Source organism: Phoxinus phoxinus (assembly GCF_949152265.1).
Source record: "Phoxinus phoxinus genome assembly, chromosome: 2".
NCBI lineage: Eukaryota > Metazoa > Chordata > Actinopteri > Cypriniformes > Leuciscidae > Phoxinus > Phoxinus phoxinus.
Genome location: NC_136877.1, coordinates 23,873,062 through 23,894,257, shown reverse-complemented (window position 1 = coordinate 23,894,257; position 21,196 = coordinate 23,873,062). Strand labels below are relative to the sequence as shown.

General features: G+C 38.4%; 1 protein-coding gene across 1 annotated transcript in view; it reads left to right on the top strand.

The window, feature by feature from the left end:
* The window catches only part of znf536 (zinc finger protein 536), a gene marked incomplete at its 5' end in the record, with an annotated part of 64,027 nt that extends 52,772 nt beyond the window's left edge, over positions 1–11,255 (top strand). The window contains one exon of the mRNA XM_079592380.1: positions 8,088–11,255. Within this exon, the coding sequence (XP_079448506.1) occupies positions 8,088–8,341 (254 nt within the window). The 3' untranslated portion in view covers positions 8,342–11,255. The remainder of the gene's footprint in view (positions 1–8,087) is intronic.
* Positions 11,256–21,196: the final 9,941 nt, after the last annotated feature.

Here is a 21,196-nt window from a genome sequence, read left to right as displayed (position 1 = left end):
AAGGGCAAAGATAGGCCAGACCACGCACAATCAATATTACAAAGGGAATTTTTGAGCTTGCGTCGAGTTTCATCCTCAAGTCCTTCATCACAGACAGTATGCCCAATATTTTTCAAGCAAGGATTATAAAAATGTGAACTTGAGGGGGAAACAAACCTTTTATTTTTATTTTTGTTTTTGTTTTTTTTATTTGCATATAATACATTTTTTTGTGATTGTGGTATTTTTACTCAATATATTGCTTGTGAACGTATACTATATATTATTATGACAAAATATTTCATTGCTTTTTTTAAAGACAACCTGAATATAACACAAATACTGTATAGTAATCATATAGATTGTGTTGATTTTTGCTCATTTATTTATACATATATTTTTCTATACATATAGGTTTAGCCTAAATTGTTGCAATTTTATCTCGGATATCTTTGTCATTACAGCCGTCATTACCTTTGTCAATTAGATTTACCTGTTAACTTAATTGAGTCAGATACAATTAAATTAGACATACACAAAGGCCGATGTTTCGTGCTTAATTGTAATGATAATGTGTGATGAATGTAACAACAAATGAAAATGCTCTATAGTGTGAATAATTGTATTTACTATGATACACAACCTGCTCAGACACTGGGCATATTTTAAGATTATGGATAAGCATTAATACAGATCAGACTTACGCATGCAAGCTGATATGGAAATACATATTTTAAGGAAGACTTAAAATCTGCAGTTTAAAATCGAGCCCCAATTTACATTGTACATGAAATATGAACAGTTACGGCAAATGTAAGTTTTTGTTCTCTGTGTTCATGTTATATATATGTGTGTGCGTGCGTGTGTGTGTGTGTGTGTGTGTGTGTGTGTGTGTGTGTGTGTGTGTGTGTGTGTGTGTGTGTGTGTGTGTGTGCAATGATTATGTCTATTAAAATAATAGCTATATATATTTTTGTCAAATCATAGATACAGTAACTGTCTAAAATGTTTTCTTGTAAATACAATTTCTCAAAGACATTTTAACTTAAGTAAATAAATAGTTAATAAATAATAAATTCTAAATAGTTCAGTGTTCCATAAAATATCAGCGTTATGATTATCCCTGCTTTCCCGTACATATCAAAGTGCTGATGCATCACTCAGCCACGCTACAGTACTTTTATATATTATTATTTTTGTCCAGAATGACCAAATTCAGAGTGAAACACGTCAGGTACGAGACGCTCTCTTTTCTCTCTCCTTCGCAAAAACACACACACACACACACACACACACACACACACACACACACACACACACACACACACACACACACACGCACGCACACACTCGTAGACATTTATTATGTGTCTGCCGTGACAGCTCAGCACTAGAATGTGCAGCAATATGCTCTATAGGGACAGAGAGAAGGAGAGAAGTGAGCAGTACTGCAGATGAGTACTCATGAACTCTTCCTCCCCTGGCCACACAGATACCCACACACAGACACACAGTCCTGCTGAGACTGCCTGACACATCGCTCTCATCACATGATGTATATACTGCCTTTTACCCATGAGCCTTTCTAACTCTTGACCAATCGCGGGGCTCCATTCAGACCCTTGCCAGCACCTCGCATGCACTGTCAGTAAAGGATGTGGTATATTATCCCAAAAATCCTTCCCTTAACTTTCTGCACACCGTTACTCAGACACGTCCGTGTGGAAAAACAAAACGAAACGCTCTGGAACACTTCAAAGAATTCCATTTGTTCAGAAAAGAGAGAAATGAAGCCAAGTAAGGAAGATTGAAAAGAGATATAGTGGCAGGCAGACTGGGACATGTATAGCAGAGAAACAGAGAGTATATTAAGAGGTACGCCTGCTGCATCAGTTTGTAATCTAGTTCAGCGGTTAACATGGGAGCTGCTTCCTCTGTGGAGCTTTTAGAGTTTGCTTTTGATACATACACACACAATGCCAAATCTAAGTTATTCTGTGTTGTTGTTTTTTCCCCCCAGAGAGTCAGACTACAGCATCATTTCTTCAAACTATTTCCATTAGAGCTGCATTTAGTGCTATAAAATCTCTCATAGCTTTTCTTTTCAGTTTGAGAAATATCCATTGTGGTTGACTATGGAGGCTCATTAGCAAAATTCAAAACTGTTCCTTTTTTAGTATGGAAACCTCTTGATATCTATATGAATGCATTTAAACTTTATAATGATAAAACTTAACTAAGGTAGATATATTATTACTGAACACAGTGCAGGTGCAAAGATGTTCAGCTTAGTGCCAGTCCATTGTAGTGGTGCCTTTGCTTCTTTGTGTTTACCGAATCAGAGCGAGTGGATCTGAAGGTGTGATGTCGGTTTTAGTGTGGAATCTTTCTCAGCAGGGTTTTGGGAGCAGGTGGGGAGAGATAGTGCGTAGCGCACTAACGTTGCGGAGGGATTTGGGTGTTTGGAAGCTCTCTTTGCTGAGTAATCTCCCAGCCTTTACAACACGCAGGTTATTACTGGCCGACAGATGGTACATCACTTTTTACTGCTCACACCTTCTGTGGCTTGCGTTCTCCCCAGACACACACTCCCTCTGTTTTTCTTTATCTTTTCCTTCTCTTCCATATAGGTGACACTCAAACACACACACAGAGACAGAAAGTTTCCACTCAGATATAAGCACAAGAATATGTAACATGCTCCACAGAGCAGAAAAACCTGGCCCAAAAACACACACATGCACAGCTTTGTGTAATTCCTACAGATGCAGATTCATTATATTTGAAATATCACTTTTTATCGTATAGGCAGACATAGTTTTGCTTACAGAAACACATTTTGGGCATGTTGTGACGCAGGTGCTCTTTGAGCACGTTGACTCTCCACAGTTTTGAATGTTAACATTTATACAAAAGTATGTTCTAGTCCTCGATTCTGATTTGTTGAGCACAGTCCAACAGTACTGGGACTTTTCACTGTTTACATCTTGCCGCTCGTCTCTGTCTTTCGACAGACTGTCAGTTTGCGTATTGGTGGGTGTTTTTCAGTTACTCTTTCTGCAGGTGTTACATCGTTATGCCAGAGGGTGGCGACGAGCGACTGTCTTTATGAGTTAATCATTGATCAATTCATTTATTCAATTTGTTCAAAACACTGATTCACTTAAGAATGATAAAAGTGACTGTCTTTATAAGTCAGTGAACGATTAATTTAACAGATTCGTTTAAAAATCCTTTGCTTCATGCAGGAACAAAGAAAAAAAAGAGACTGATTGCATCCGAATATGCCTACTTCCCAGTAGTAGGTGAAACATAGTATATTAAATCAATAGACAATACTCATAAAACAGTAGGTTAAAAGTATGATTCTGAAGTGTGCATCTTTACAATCCAATTAGGCCATGGGAGAGGATTTTTGAATGTCAGTAAAGTGACACAACTGACACTGGTCACTTTACAAAGACAATATGACGATTGTAGGATGTCCTGGTTACATTTATACTACACACATTCAAAATGTATATATAACAAACAGTTACAAAGTAAGTAATTATTCAAAAGACATGCCTACACAGAGAGAATGCGATTTCAGATGCAGCCAATGACTTTATGAGTTAGTCATTGAATGATTACTTCAACCGATTTATTCAAAAACTCTTAATCATTCAGGAATGAAACAAGAGATTGTCTTTATGAGCAAGTCATTGAATAATCCATTGATTTGTTAAAAAAACACTGATTCCCTCACTATACTACTGTGGCCTTATTTAGAAATAGTTTGATTGCCGCTCCACAAATAAAAGTATGTTGCATCTAAAATGTCACTCAAAAGCAACTTATTGTTTGTTGAACTGTTGTATAAAAGCAACATGGCTTGCCTCCTTGTTGTTGTTCTGAATACCTAAACACATTCTTATTTGTGTGATATTGACACAGAGCGGAAGTGTTTAACTCGGGTGACCTCATTCATATCTACAGTGTGAGTTGAAAGGCTGTTAGTGTTTAAACCCTTAATCACCCGTAGAGCGGAAGTCTCTCTCTCTCCTTCAGTATTCCTATCTCGCTCGTTCTCAAGCTGGAGTTACTCACAGTGAGCATCTGAAAGTCATTAGAGGCTCTGCAGTCTGTCAGGTGCCAGCCCATACACACACACACACACACACACACACACACACACACACACACACACACACACACACACACACACACACACACACACACACACACACACACACACACTAAACATGCAGTATTCCTCCCAAACAAAGCCACACACATGCAGAAACAGACATTCATGACATGCTCATGAGCTATTATTTTTCAAAGACATGCCACACATACACAGGGACACATGCTCGAGTGTGTAAACACACACACAGTAAAAGTGCTGAAGCCCTGCAGGTTCTTTCTGCTGCGTGGGGCAAGGGATTCGTCATGTGCTGATGAGCTGTTATAATAATATATGAGCAAATCACAAGCATTCTGCAAATTAATCATTTTTCCTCCTCAACACCCTTCTTCCCGCTCTTTCTCTGTCACACACACATACACACTCTTTGTTACTGAGCGTTGGAGAGGTGACTTCTCACAGACAGACAGAGGTGAGAGGCAGCATTCTTTCACAGATGGTAGATCTGGCATCAGATGGAATTTATATAAGACTGATTTTGATTACATGCCAAAGCACCTCCGTGTGTGTTTATGTGTGTGTGTGTGTGTGTGTGTGTGTGTGTGTCGAGATAAGAAAAGGAGAGTGTGAGAGGGCAAGAGCAGGTGGCACCACAAGAGGGAGCATTAGACATGTCTTCAGAGAGGATGGAGATGAGATATAGATACAGACTAGATTCAATGATGTTAAGATGTTGTATGTAGAAGAGAGAAAACGAGTGAACTGAATGAATAAATGTGATCATTAATTTTTTTTGTTCTATTTAAATTTTTTGAATGATAGACGGTGATAAGGACAATGATGGAGTGATATTGTGGGATTTGCAGGAAGTGGGTGTTGTCATCGGTTCTCCCCCCTCCTCTCCTTCGCCCTCTGATCTCCACATATGAGGCCTTCAGGGGTTAATTAGGCAGGCGTGATAATGGCACACTCTGCTGAAAATAATAGAACTCTTTCGCACTCTTTTTCTCTCTCTATTTTGAGACAATGTTAGAAAATTATGGAAAGGGGTAAGAGGAAAAAAAAGGATGGTTGGAGATAAAAATCGCCTGTCATTTCCATATGTTGTTTTGCAAAGCTTTGTATGTATAGAGGTGCAAATGTGTTCATGTGTGGTGTGGTTTTTGGCCACGGAGCATTCAAAAGATTTATTGGCCATTGGTAACAAGTACATTGGAATTTTTACTCACACAGGACTCACAGTTTCGGGAAACAAGATGAAAAAAACAAATGTGGAAAGGACTGACACATACTGGAGAAAAAGAGAGAGAGAATGGAGAAATAAAATTCCTCGTACTAGTTCATGTCACTTGGCACCTCACTCGCAGTATGTGAATCACCGGAGAGCTATGAAAAGAAGAATGAGAGAAAGAAAGAGGGAACAAGAAAGAGAAAGAAAGAGATGCCATCACTGCTGACATTCATGATTATGCCACACACGGTTACCCATATGAGGACATACCTCTGACTTTTATTGTTTTTAAGTAAAGGTAATCATAATTATTACAGATTAAAAGAGTAAGCGTTGCAATTTTAGAAAACAATATTTCTTTAATTATTAATAATGTATCTTTATTGTCCCTGGAATTCCCCAAATGAGAGGTTTTGTCAGATTTAATGAATGTATGGGGACATACACAAACACATAGGCTTGTACACATATGTTTCTCATTAACTTCTATTTTTCTTTAATTAATCCTAATAATAATCAGCACACCCTATATAACCCAATCCCTTACTGTCAACGTTTTGCTTTTTTAGATTGCAAGGTATCAGAGACAATATTTATTTCGATAGTCCACTTTAGACATTCTACTAACTATAACTTTGCAACTATATTTCAACTAACTGTCATTAGAGGATTAGTAGACTGTCTGCTTAATATCTGCTAATACTCTATTTTGTTGGTCCCCCAAAAGACATACTGACCTAACTTGGCAACTACAAGTCAACTTATTCTCCTAACCTGAACCCTAACACCTAACCTAACCTAATAGTCTACTGACAGTCTACTAATACTATAATGAGAGTTAGTTGACATGTAGTTAAAAAGTTACTTATAGTTAGTAGAATGTCTTAAAAGTGGACTATCGAAACAAAGTGTAACCACCCCCTCTCTCTCTCTCTCTCTCTCTCTCTCTCTCTCTCTCTCTCTCTCTCTCTCTCTCTCTCTCTCTCTCTCTCTCTCTCTCTCTCTCTCTCTCTCTCTCAAATATTTTAAAAATGTTGTTTTACCGACGTGTTAATATTTGTGTGTTCTTTTTTAGAGATCGAAGGTACTAAAATAAGAAAGAGAGATGAATTTGAGGAAAATGTCATGCTTTACTTTGAGCACTCAAAAAACAAACTTGCTGCAGTGTATCAGCATGGCACACACACTATAACACACTATAATCTTCTGTCCCGTCTTCTTTTGTCATTTAGGACCTAGCAGCAACAAGCCAAAATTGCCCCAATTAGTTTTTAAGTAATCGGGGCAACAATTATGGGAAACATTTTGAGAGGGGACTCAATGTGTATTCTCTTTTTGATATAAGAAAAATGTGCCCTCGAAATATGATTCATTCTTGCCAATTATTTTGACCACCAAATAGGCACCCTGAAGGGGCAGTATTATCTCACTTTGAAAAAGGAAGCTGGGGGAAGCTTTCTGGATGAGTACCGAGAGCTGCGACAGAGGTTACATGTCAATAGGCGTTGTTTTTCTTTTTTGTTAGTCTCTGATGCCTGTTAATCATTTACCTGGAGTCCTGTCACAGCCATAGTGAGCACAATACACTCCTCCCAATATTCCTCTGAATTTCTGTATTTATTCTGTTTATCCCATATACAGAAAATGTAGATTTTCTTTTTTAAACAGGGTTGAAAATCACCCCATTCCGTAGCCAGTTGGACCAATCTCTGACAACGCCCAGCTCCCTCTGTGTTTTCCTAAACAGCCGCCGCTTCAGGAAGAGACAAGATAGTGGAGAAGAAAAGAGAGGAGAACAAAAATGAAAGAAAGCTGACTTACAGTTGGTGACACTGGTGGCATGAGAATATGCTGCCTCTCCGACTTAGCGCAATGTAAGGGAGTGTGAAATTAAAGTGCGTATGAATGAAGCGGCCGGGATTGTGCATCGCCGGCTTGCTTATCAGACAACTGGAACATCGAAAGCTCTAAAACTTGTAGCAATCCCCTTTGTACCGAGGCCTCAGCAGACATTGTAGTATTCGAAAGCCGCTGAGACTCCAAAGCCAAACACAAAGTGCTAATAAATCCTTCTTTTTTGGGGGCCACACACGCATATGCAAGCAGCCGAAGATACACACACTTTGTGGATGCGTACATTTTTCACGTTGCGTTGCGGCTACACCTTTAATGCAGCCACTTTACATTCTCCACACCAACGCGCCTGCTATTTTAAACCGCCATGTTAATTTGATTTAGTGCTTTTCAAATTGAATTGAGAAAAATGGAGAGCAAATGTACTGTTATTAATGTTCTAAAGTATGTGTAGCTGAAAGTGCCTGGCTTTGCTCTAAGTGGATGGGCCCGATAAGAGAGCCAGATATGATAGGCACGTAATCTGCATTCCTCAAACAGACTTGTGTGGGCTATTAAGGGTCATTGTGTACAATGCACCGATGATCAGATCCAATCTCTTAAACAGTTGTACTTGCTCTAAGCTGAAAAGAGCACTTTCAAAGTTCTGTAGGATAACGCACAAAGAAAACGTCTTCACATGAAGAGCAGAGATTGTCCGCAAGGAAATGCTTTTGATACATGCTGATGTATCAGAAGATTAAACTTCCATCTTGTGGTGGTTGTAACGGAGCACCTTACAAATACTAAACACAAGTGTTGTGTGAGCATTCTGATTAAAATCAGGCACAAAATGTTGAATTATTTTAATTTTGACAGTGTACAGGATGATAATGTCACTGATTTCGTTCCCAGGTCATGGAGGTCAGAGGCCGTTCCAGTGCCGCTACTGCCCTTACAGCGCCTCTCAGAAAGGGAACCTGAAGACCCATGTGCTGTGTGTTCACCGCATGCCCTTTGACAACAGCCAGTACCCGGACCGACGCTTCAAACGCTCTCGCATTGACTCTGATGTCTCTGGGAACTCGGAGGATGGGAATCTTCCCTCCTCCGGCCAGGTGAACACAGGAGAAGGTATTTCTGGTGATGCTCCTCGTTCTCTTGAGTGACGCGGCGTAAAACGTGATACTTTCTTAGGATTTCTAAGGCCCTTCAGAGGTTTGAAGTGATAATGACACAACATCATGCAAGCATTCCCGCTGCGTCATTCTAAAAGAAACGTGAAGAATTGTAAAATACTTCTAAAAAAAAACAACTAGTATTCCATAAGTTGGGGATCATAAACTCCCCAATCGAAACACTTCAGCCTCAGTAATGTTCTGTGAAGCACAGGATAGAGATGATGAAGCAGAGAAACCTGAACCATATTTCTGATGAGTCTGAAACTAAATACATGCCTCTTATTGGAGTTGCCTGAATTGTGCATTGAAGAGACATTACTGAAGAGGGGAAAAAATGACAACGTTAAAAAAAAAGACTGTCATTAAATTCCTTAGAGTGTCTTTTGTCCCAAAAATAATGCTTTTATCAGAAAAACGATCCGCGCCAACGATTTCGCGACAGTTGGAAGGGAAAGAAAGATGGAGGGGAGCTGTTGAGCACACCCTTCAAGAACATGACACCACCAGTGGCCATTTGCCCAGCGCCGCTGACGCACAGGGATGGAGTGAGCGGACGGAGGGATGTGGATGGTGAAATGGGGGGGTTGGGGCGTTTGGTGCCAGTCTGACTGGAGCTGTCATCACAGAGGAAATCAATTCAACCCCCCTCCCATGCTGCTTCCATTCAAACCCCCCCTCCCCTCCCCATTTCGCCTCTCCTCACTCTTTCAGAACACGTGAAGAGAAACCTTAGTCGCCTGAACAGCCGGGCCGCAGAAGGGTCAGTCGACTGGGCCTCCCTCATTCCCTCCCTTCCTCCTTGTATTTCTACTATGAAGTAGAACATTTCAATAAAAAAATCAATTAAGGCCAATAACATTGTATAATAATCAGTGGATAGATTTGTTTTCTTCTTTTTCATTGTTGTGCAGTTTTAGGATGTAATTTGTAAGTCACTTGAAGTGACACAACTGAATGGCGGAGGCACATTAAATGTGCTTTATTTCCATTCAACACTTCTTAAAGATTGAAAAAAAAATAGTAATTTTGTTGTTCTTGAAGAAGGTGCTGCTTCCCTACTAACTGGTGGACTTCCGTATGTAACCAAGAAGGTGAATATGTCATTTGTTAAGTGAGACTTGGAAATAATATGAAGGAACCGTAGCGTTTTACTGGGGTTTATTGACCCGCAGCGGGACTACCTTCTTTATAGAGCTCTTGAGAAAGCAGCACTATGAGGGCACTGTAGATATGAAGTATATAGATAATCACTTCTCTGCTACATGTCTGTATTCTAAACTTCAGGATTGCATTGTTTGTTTGTTTTTTATGTTTTGATTTCACTAATAATCTTTACTTTTTTATGTTCGATTTTCTTTTTATGGCCTCATTTTTTTGTGTGTATTTGTTGCCCTGAATGTTCCTCAACTAAAAGAGATTAACAATACAGGCAGTTTGAATCCTCTGAAATCAAGCCTCTTAAAGAACAAAATAAAGTGTATCAACTTTCATTGTACTTCCTTTTATTAAAGGCTAGCAGGGGTTAGAAAGTAAATAAGTATGGTAGCGGGTTAGAGATGCAAGGGTGTTGGGGGGTGGGGGGTGGATATTAATGTTTTGTGATAAACTGAAATGATCCAGACTTTAAGAAAGTCAATATCTTCCCGCTCAGCACAGGGAAGCTCAGCACTTAAACCCCAGGGCCTTACGGCTGCTCTATTCACGCCGGGAGGAGTTTAGAGGACTCACAAATACCCGCCACACTCCTCACTAAGCAGTAAATAAAAACATAAAACCTTATCAGAGCCCTAAGTCCACAACATCTCAAGAAAAAAGAGGGAAAGATAGAGAGAAGTTAAAAGTGGCCTAGAAGTGGTGCACAGAGATTTTACACGTTCAGAAAAACAGAGGTTCCAAGCAACGGTTCTTTAATTCACCGTAACGCAAGAAGATACTAAAGTATTTTATTTTTGGTCTGTTCTTTGTTGTTGCTCTTTTCTTCTTCTTCTTTTTATTAAGATAGTTCTCACTGCCTTAAATCGAGTTGATAAATTTAATACAACTATTTGTATGAGCTCCACTAGAGGAGCAACGTTTGAAATGAAAGACATATACTTTCTGACTGCATTGAGCTTTAGAGGTTTCAACGCAAACTGTGTTTTCTGGTGACTGTCAGTCGCTTGCTTTTCTTGTATGTAAGTGTGCGCACTCCAACATAAGTATATTAGAATAAATAAACTTTAAAAGCGAGAAAATAAATAAATAAAGGCAACAAAAAAAAAATACAAAAAAAAAAAATACAAATAAAAAGACATTCCATTCATAGCACTTTTTCTTAAATCTGATATTGGATCATGTTTGGAGCTCTGAGACAGGCAATAATTATTTTAGTGACACTGGAACTTTTTTTGGTATAGTGATTGTCCATCCCATAATTTAAGGTGCTAATGTATTCACGTTTATTAAAAAACACCATTATTTTTATTATTATTATCATTATTATTATTCCAACTCCACTCCACAATAAGAATCTGTAACCATGTCATTTTCACTGGTACATCCATTTGCATATTTAAGAGCTCTACAATATTGTGCTTCTTGGGGGGAAAAAAAAGTCAGTTTTCTTTCTCTCTATGCTAGTCTATTGTATGTGATCATGAACATTATACTGTCCAACATTCCTAAATGAAGAATATTTCTATATCAGAGGATTTGCAGAGGAGGCTAGAGGATTATATTGCTACTTATATGCTTTTAACAAGTAGATGACTTGTTATTGTATTTAAGGATTATTCCTGGTCATTATTTATTGTCACACATCTGTTATAAGTAAATAAGTATTCTGATGAACTATCAAGAAGTTGTTTTTATTTCAGCAATGGCTGTTTTCTTTCTGCTGTTTAGAAGTTCTAATGTCTTTGAAGCAGTACAGTTTTATCCAGTGTTTTACGCAATAAAACCTCTACCTCTTAAAACAATGACTTCGTCCCAATCATTTGTGTCTTTTAGTTACGTCATTTCAATATCCTTTCTTTGGAAGCAATGTTCATTGTCTTGAAAGCTGTGGTCATTATAAATGCTTTCAAGTATTCTTGTTTCTGTAATATAAATGTTTTATATGTAACTGATTAAATGTAAGGCTTTAAATCTGGCTTGAAATGTGTGCATATGTTAAATCTACACAGGTCCTTTAACAACAAGACCTTTTGTTGTGTGTTTGCTGATAATTATTTTGAATAAAGAAGCAAAGACACTGCATGAAATAAAATGCATGAAACGCAATCGCAGAAAACCACAGTCAAAAAGCATTTAAAACCATTTGCATTCCTTCATGGCTGCTACTGTTGGCCATAACATTTATGTATAGTGAAACTAAAAAAATAATCTGTTGATGTGTGGCACCAAAGAGGGCCGTGAACAGCACTAAATGAAATCAAATGGCTTTCATAAACCGTAATGAGCACCACCTGTAACACTGAGACCCGCAGAGTCATCAACATAGGACACATGCAAACATATAATTGTTCAAATTTAACACTGACATACCGGTACATGCATTTATGCCTTCTTCTCTGTGTATGTATAATATAAGATAACCCAGAGCTGAAAACGATGGAAAAACAAGAGGAAGCTCAACACACAGCCCTTGAATCTAAAACGTCCCCAATGCATGCTCGTTTTACTGTTAATGGAGAAATACAGTGTGTGGCATGTTTAATAGGCTTTATTTTTATTATACAACACTGAATAATTAACTCTGAGGCAGAGTGTCACATAGATTTATCTTTTAATTAAAATTGCGTGGTTCACGCATATTTGAGTGGTAGTCCAAATAAACGCAATATCCAAATTTATGTTTTGTTTATCCTCCTGTTAATTATCGAGAGATTGTTCGCTCTATAACCCTTCATATTTTCCCTCTCCTCGCACAAAGTTGGGAGGTCTGCATCACAACTAATAAAACCTTCCAGTCATATTTTATTAATTTATAGGTCATGCTAAAAAAAAACAAAAAAAAAACAAGGAGGTGGATATTCACAACAAAGGTGAATATTATGAATCTGGCTCTTTCAAATAAACCCAGATATCACAGTAAGTAAAGTCAAAATGTATTTAAATCACACAGGATTATTGGTCCATGACGTCAATGACAAAGTAAGCAGAAAGCCAATGGTGTCGTTTATTAATATGTAATTTGATTTCATTTTCATCTTTTCTCTTCTTGTCTCTCTTTCTCTTGAAAAATAAAAACATAAACGTCATTTTACACACGTGTTTATTAGCATTATTAATATCGGAGCGTTATGTGTTTTTCTTTTCATGGTTTTTGTCTCTTTTTGCTAAATATTTCATTTTAAAGTCCACTTCATCTACTGTATGTGCACATATATAGGACAAAGTGGACTATATAATACATATTTCAAAAAATTAATTGCTGTATCTATTTTGTGTTTTTTTAAAGCACGATATAAATAAACGTGATATACAGTAATGACTGGTTAACGGGATTTCGCTTCTCTTTCATTTCTTTATTTGAATATATAGTACATTACATACAGTGATCGAGGTTCTCATCTTAACATGGCCTCTTTTATCTGTATTCAACCCAGCTCTGTGAGTTTTAACAGGTGATCTGTGGTGTTATGTGTTGGTAGGGGCAGGTCTCGAATTGCTCTAATCCTCCACTGCTGTTCTGAGATCAGCCCCTGCCGGCCCCTCCTGAGGCTGCAAGCTCTTAATTATGCCTGTTTTGTCAGGAGTTGGCAAAGGCCATCATTTGAGCCTGCGGTCGCCCAATTATATTCTTTTTTACGAATTGCAAGCAAAGACGGCCATTTTCCATATCCACACTCCCCTGTCATTATTGATACTCTCTCAGCAGAAAAGGGGTGTGTTACCAGCCTGTTTAATTACCGCTCATGTTCATTAAGGCGCCTTCGTCTTATACTGTAGGTAGGCTTTCATCAGCTCGCCATAATTAGCGCCAGTAAGACCCCCCAAAAACGATTCATTCATATGGCAGCCATCACGTAATATTCATGAGCCGAGTGTGGTTGCAAAGATAATACTAGAGCCAGTCCGAGATCTACACGTGAGGTGTTAGTGTGATAGGCGAACTCAAACATTGCCGACTAACTGAGATTTGGAAGTGTGCAGCTATTGCCAGGAGATCATTTTTACGACATTTTTCCAAATAGTCAAACGACGGATTCTCAACAAACCATACAGTACATACATTCGAGGACATTAGAAGTTTACAAAGCTCAATGCTACGATACTTACAACACTACTATAGTCACTTGAGTCCGTCCATCACAGACATCCCCAGAGCAAAACAATGAGTCATGCTAACTACCGGAACTTCCCCAATACCAGGGAAAGATCCCCGATGAGCCCCCACATTATGTTATGTTTTATGAAGAAGACTTATAAATGAAACACTACGTTCAACGTAGGCTATGCAGATATTCCGGAAAACTAAAAATCTGCATGGACACACAAATCGGATCTGAACAGTTGCAATACACAGTGTGGACATCAATAATTCTTTAATTTTACGTAAAGCTGTGATTTGCGGACATAAAAATGTAGTTGTCATTTCATAAAACACAAAACATATGAATTTATGTACTACTATACAACTACAGTATGCAAAATAAACAAACAAAAAAAATGAAAAACACAGCAACTAATAAATAAGGGGAGGGAACATAGCACGTAACACCAGCACGTAACACCATCACATAAATCAGGTGTTTTTTTGTGTCATATTACCGCCTTGCATTACACTTCCCATAATTACTTACAATAGGCTTTTCTGTGAGTCTTTGTACAGATGGTTTTTAGTCTATATTCAGTGCACACGTGTCTCCCTGTTTATATTTGCACCTCATTTTTAGCTCCTGTGAAGATCTCTGCTTTTTCAGCGGTGAAAATATTCTCAAACAGTCTAGCAGCATTTGTTTTGGTGAGTACAGTCTGAGCATGCTCAGATTACACCAGTGAGAGAGCCCACAAAACATGCTCACTCACCCCTACTGAACTAATGGACCGGAGGAGACACTACCATCGATGAGTCTAAAACACAGAAGTTCTCCATATGGTTCTAAGGTGAAAATGTTTAATAGTATTTTGCATGCATGGGTATTTCAGAAAACTGTATTAAGATGCGATGCATAAACAGGCATATTAAGTTGAAGCTAAAACCAAATCCAGACGTTTATCGCAACGCTCTATGTATAATGTTGAATAATTATCTGCATTTCTTGTTTTTTCAATGCCCAAAATGTCACCCCCATGGCGCATGGGCTCTGGACCCTACACAACGACAGCATAATTAAAGAGAACGCCACTTGCTCCCTTTCTCTAGCCTTTTTGTGCTTAGCCGAGCAGCTGGCGCGTGAAGAGTTAACTCCGCGAGATAAAATATAAGATCTGTTTGGCCTGCAGATATCCATTAAAGGACAGAATGCTCTTTTCTATCACAGCGCAGACGCCAGATGTTCTCCTCCATTTCTAATCATTGCAGATGTAATGGGGTAGAATGCTGCAGTTTGTGGCTTCACTGGCATGCAGTCTGTATACTGCACAGGGGAACAGCAGTCTGAGATTTATAATTACACCCCATTAATAGGCAAGCATTCCACACTGGCGGTAAAAAACAAAGCTTAATAAACAGATCCGTCGAATACTGTGCGGTTTCGGGGGTGTCTGTAACACAGGCACATGAAATGTATCGCCGTTGTTAGTGGAGTGTTACGAGAGTGTCTTTAAAGGGGCAGTTGAGTTGTGACTGTGTAGATGTGTTTACTCTGTCCCTTTTTCCACATCGACCAGCTTATGTGAAATTGCGCAGGTGTCCATCATTAAGGCTCGGTTCTGGGTGTGCGGACGGTGCTGAAGGGCTCCAATCACTTAAAGAGTCAACAGACAATTCCACCTGTCATCTGTCTGATGGGTTATTGACCAGAAAGAGGAAGAGGAGAGGAGAGAGAGAGAGACAGAGAGAGAGCAAGAATAGGTGTAAAGATAAATCATGCCCTCTCTTGTCACCGTTTTGTTGTTCATTTATTGTTCACTGCATGTTAAATACTTATTTGTCACACAAATCAAATTATTTTAAGGTGACGCGCCCACTTTAACGTTAAGCTGTGATTAGCGGGCATAAAAACGTAGTTGTGATTTCATACAAACTCAAGCTCATTCCTCTACTCCTTATGTGCTAAGTGGTCAGGAACAATCAAAATCATAATTATGGCTACAGAATGGCTCAGGGACTTGAAAAATGTGTCCAGGGTGAGCAACACTCATCTATTCATTTTTATTGAGGTCTCAGTATGAGCAGCCACCAAAATTGATTTATATCCCATGCTTTTAAAAGTGCAGGACCCAGACTTCTCCAAACGAGGCCTGGTGCTGTTAAGAATTTCAAATGTGCTTTTAATACTTCCTCCTTTTATTGACGCTTTGGTGCAAATCTGTCCGTTTTATTTCTGCCATTTCGTTCGACACCACAGATGTTTGTTTGAGGGTGTCAGTGCATGTGCGTGTGTGTGTGTGTGTGTGTGTGTGTGTGTGGAGGCATCAAGCATTTATATTCTTCATCGGGTGTCGAGAAGCCAGTAAGTGGGAGCGGTAATGGTAAGCATTTTCTTTTTTTTCTATTTTTGGTGATTTGGGTCTGATGTCAGTGCGTTGAGGAGGGTTAGACTGATCTGAGCCTTGGGTAATATATGTTAGATATCATGTTCTGTCCCCTCCTCGGCTTCCTGTCTCATTTTGATTAATGACCTGAACAAGTGAAAGAAAGTGAAAAATGACATCTGTCTTTGTGAATCTACAATTTCTGGCATTAAAAAAAAAATCACAATTAATGAGAAACATATGTTGGGGTAGATTGCCAGATAATATACATCAAATAGTTTTCAATCTATTATTTACGTGTGCTTATTTATTTATTTAAAGCTAATTTATTTAATCAAGAAATGATTGTTCCCCTTCACTCTAAAAAATGCTGGGTTGTTTCAACTCACGTTTGGATAAAATATGGACAAACCCAACTGTTTTTTTTTAATAAAAATGTAATTTAAACGAACGATTGGGTTTGTTCATATTTGACCGAAACATGGGTTGAAATAAACAGCATTTTTTAATAAACAGAGTGTATGAACGTACATAAGTGTTTGACATAAACAGAATATTCTCTTGTCCTAATATAAACAAAGAGTATGTAGGCGGACAAGAGACGGAGAATGTGTCACCTCTAAGCAGCTGTGTGTGTGTGTGTGTGTGTGTGTGTGTGTGTGTGTGTGTGTGTGTGTGTGTGTGTGTGTGTGTGTGTGTGTGTGTGTGTGTGTGTGTAGGGTTGTCATTCTTCAGAGCTGTGGATTTTGGGAGCTGTGTGTAGGGCCAAAGTAGCATCACCTGACAGCACAGCCTGCTAATTGACATTTTCATTAACACTGAATTTATATACCTATTTCTGTCTGTGATAATGACCATTTCATGAAGAAGTAGGAAGTCTGTTGACGGGCACGAGATTGGGCAGAAACTTGCATAATTACAGCCCCTTGTTGGCCTAATACATGTATGGCTCTTACCGGTGGAATATTGCATTAGTAAGTTGTAGAGATCTAGGCTTCTTTAAGTAAATTAGTTTGCGGTAGGATTCTAGGTGTCTCGCTAATCAGGAAAAAACTCTCAGTAGACAGGAAGAGACTCCCATTTGCATACAGTGCAAGAAAAATCTGCTATCATATGATTAGCCAAGGTAATTAAAACAGATGTAACTTAAACACGTGCTTAAGTACTGCTAATTAATATGTAATTATGCACTCATTTAGACACAAGTTAACACATTTAACAGAAGCAGACATATCCAGCTCCACTCATTGTCATTATCAAAAAAAAAAAAGCTGTTCTATTGAGAGATAAAAACAAAGATTGTGTATAATGACGAAAGATACAGATGCTTGATTGTTTTCGCTCGAGTAATTTGTTAATGTGTGCACATCTCAGTCCCTTATTTCATGATGGGTGTTTTGTTCAGGTTTTCAGGTCTCTGAAAAGGTCAAAGGTCAAAGGTATAGCATTCCATGGTTTAGAATTTACCAAATGTATTGCACGTTTCCATTTTACAGCTTTATTTCAAATAGATAAATGATGTATTGCTGTTGGTAAAGCATCTTTAGGATCAAAGACGACCATTATAGGAAAATAATTTCACCTTTGACCTTAAGTGGTTACATTAAATCTATAGCTGTTTACATATGTTGATGTGTAAATGATTGTTTACTTCTTTTCAGATCCACCAACAAGGTCAAAAGGTCATTCACATAACACTGAGTGTGTGTGTGTGTGTGTGTGTGTGTGTGTGTGTGTGTGTGTGTGTGTGTGTGTGTGTGTGTGTGTGTGTGTGTGTGTGTGTGTGTGTGTGTGTGTGTGTGTGTGTGTGTGTGTGTGTGTGTGTGTGTATGCACGTTATATGACTTTATTGATTTATTATGTATAGCTTTTTTTGACCATTGACCTTGAAACATAAACCTCCAATCTTCTTTCATCCTTTCTTAAATCCCATTTCTTAGCAATTTAGGGTGGAGCTGTTCATAGAAATTATGATTTGGGAAACCCGTTTGAATACAATTATGACGTCTGCCGTGCCGTTCCATTTCCTGCCACTAAGGGCGCCAAAATGACACACTTCACTTTTAACCTTTCTCTCTGTGCTCTTAGACAGCGTCTAAACTGAATAAACTGATCATGTCTCCTTCATTTCTCATCATGTAACAGTGTTACGAGACAGCGAGAGTCCTTCTGTCCTGTGAAGGAGAGATAGACTCTCTCTTTCTTAGATATGAATGGCAGTGTTAGACTGGAACCCTGCGGTGAGGTGGGGATACACAGCGGGCGTCTGTCGCTCGTAAAAGAAGAGATCACCTTGGGCAGCCGCGCCGGGCCGCTCCTCCATCGTTAACAGCAACGTGTGGCTGATCAGCAGCATTCCTGACAACTCCATTCAGCCGCCACCTGCTGGCTGTCAATCACGGGGAGGGGAGGCGTCCTAGGGCTATTGACAAAGCTGTCGGCACAGAAATGAGACGTGCCTATCAAAGCACCGACTCTACCTTTCTCTCTCACTTTCTCCTCTCTCATTCTGCCATCTGTGACATCACCTCCACGGACCAAAAGTGAAGATACAAATGCATTTGGACAACTTATATAGCGCTCTATGGCACCAGCGCTCTTGCCACTTGTGAGTGCGATGTTAGGATTTCCGTTCTGTCTGCTTCCACCGTTGAGTTGAGGTATTTATATTAACCCCTCTGATAACATAATAACATTGACTTTTTGACCCTGACTTGTCAATCACAGTGAAAGTGCTGCTCGCGGATGCTTTTAACACTGATGACCTTGTTGGCATGGTAACACATCCGTAGCAATGTTTCCGAGTTTAAGACACTGCAACAAATGCTGTTTCATTCCACTCCAGTGTTGTGCATTGGTATATCGTAAACACGAATTCGGGCACTTGCAAGGCCTTGATCCACTAAACAATGAGACACTGATGACTCAATTACTGGTTTGTGCAATAAAACACATCTGGTATGAGCTAAGTTGCTGTATAATACATGCTTGTTTTTTGATTAAAACAGACATTGTACATACATTTAAAGACTTCCCGACGTCACACACACAAACACACACACACACACACACACACGCACACACACACACACACACACACACACACACACATATATTGTTCATATATATATATATATATATATATAGTTATAGTTATGTGATACCAAAACATGCATCACTGAACATGGATATAAAAGAGGGGTCAGTGTATAGGATTGTTAATTTCTGCCCTATTATATATGAAAGATAATTAAAAACAGAATTTATTTTAAAGACCGAAAAATAAGGCTTTATCTTCATTCACTTACACACATGTAGTGTGAATTTCTAGGGAGAAAATGTGAAGTGCGTCTTTTTCTATTGTTTAAATGATTGGAACAAATAGTAATTCTTTCAACATTAGATTCTTGCTAACAGAATCAATATTTCAAAGCATCATACAAGGTCTTGAAAAGCGCAGAGACTAAAGGAAAGAAACAATAAATAAGAAAGAAAAACACAACAGGCTGTCACTTTTACCACCTTTATTTGACATTATCACGTAGATGTGAGCACCTTAATCACCCGCTGCTTTAATATGCTTTAAATAATGCACAGGCTCAAAACAGAACACCTGTTGCTCAGATGTGCTGATGCAAATATCAAGGGGATTAATTAAAAGTCAATTATATTAATTTGGCTTTTGAAGGGTGATCGTGCAAGATAAAGACTGATTCTATGAGCACAGATACTCCAGCTCCTGATTTTTAATGCGGTTTTATCAGAGTCCATTAAAAGAGCTTGTGCACGAGTGCCATGTTGTTTAGATGCCATTCTATGTAAATTTAATGAGCATTTGAGTTTCATCTTTTTAATGTGCATATATCTGTCTAATGCATAATTGAAAAAATGCTAATAACTAAAATGTTTGTTTCCCCGGCCCTATTTTTCGTGTGTGTGTGTGTGTGTGTGTGTGTGTGTGTGTGTGTGTGTGTGCGCGTGTGTGTGAGCGTGTGTGTGTGCGTGTGTGTGTGTGTGCGCGTGTGTGTGAGCGTGTGTGTGTGTGTGTGTGTGTGTGTGTGTGTGTGTGTGTAGTTGTGCTGTAAATCTTGTTTGCCTGATACACAATGGTGTTGTATACATTATATTCTATAGGTGGGTTGAGCATTTTACACACTGAAATAATCTACTATAAAACTAAATAAATTCTCACTTTATTTAATTCAAATACATGCATCAAATACAAATAAATAAAACAAACCAGAATTTTACATTTAAAGCAAGACGACTGTGATAGTGTTTATTTTGCTCTTTTTTTAAAACAGCCTCACTGGAGAGCAGTTGAATAGCATGTTGCGCTCAATCCCACACCGACATATGGAAAGCCGTCCGTCATGCCAACCCAATCCTCTGTGGTCCTGGAAGCCTCCTCTTCGCCTTCTTTCTCTCTTTCTCCACCCACACTCTGACCTGTCCCTGCCTTGCAAAGGATTTTTCTTGCTTCAGAGAACTGGATCTGAATATGAAAATAATGGCACGCATTTATTCATTAGATCAAATTCATTTAGTTAACCTAAACCTCTTTCCAGAATGTCAGTATTTTCTAATATTCAGTGTTGAATTTGTTGTTGCCTCTAACCATGAGAAAGGTGAAGAGAAGTGATGGATTTTTTTTTAGCAGAGTTTATTGAATATCTTTGTCAATGCAGTCTGACTAGTTTTTTGTTTTAAAACTGAAAAAAATGGAAGTGAAAGTACTGGTCTAATAAACTTACTGAAAATAACAGTGATGACAACGATAAACTAATCATAAAATTTTACATGGAAATTACTTGAGCAACAATGGACTGCATGCCTTTTCTCTCAGAATAAAGTTTCACTTTTTATATATATTTTAATGAGCTAGTATATCACATAGACACTGCTGCATTTTGTTTTAAATGAAAAACTAAGACTCATTTATAATATATTCAGCAAGGATGCATTAAATTGATCAAAAGTGATTATGAAGACTTTGTAACAAAAAATATATATATTTCAAATAAATTCTGTTCTTTTCAACTGTTCTTTTTCTTTTCTGTTCTTTACTTCAAAAAAAAAATATATATCACAGGTTCCATAAAAATATCAAGCAGCACAACTGCTTTCAACTTTTATAATGATAAATGTTTCTTGAGCCCCAAATCAGCATATTATAATGATTTGAGGATCTGAAGGATCATGTGACACTAACGACTGGAG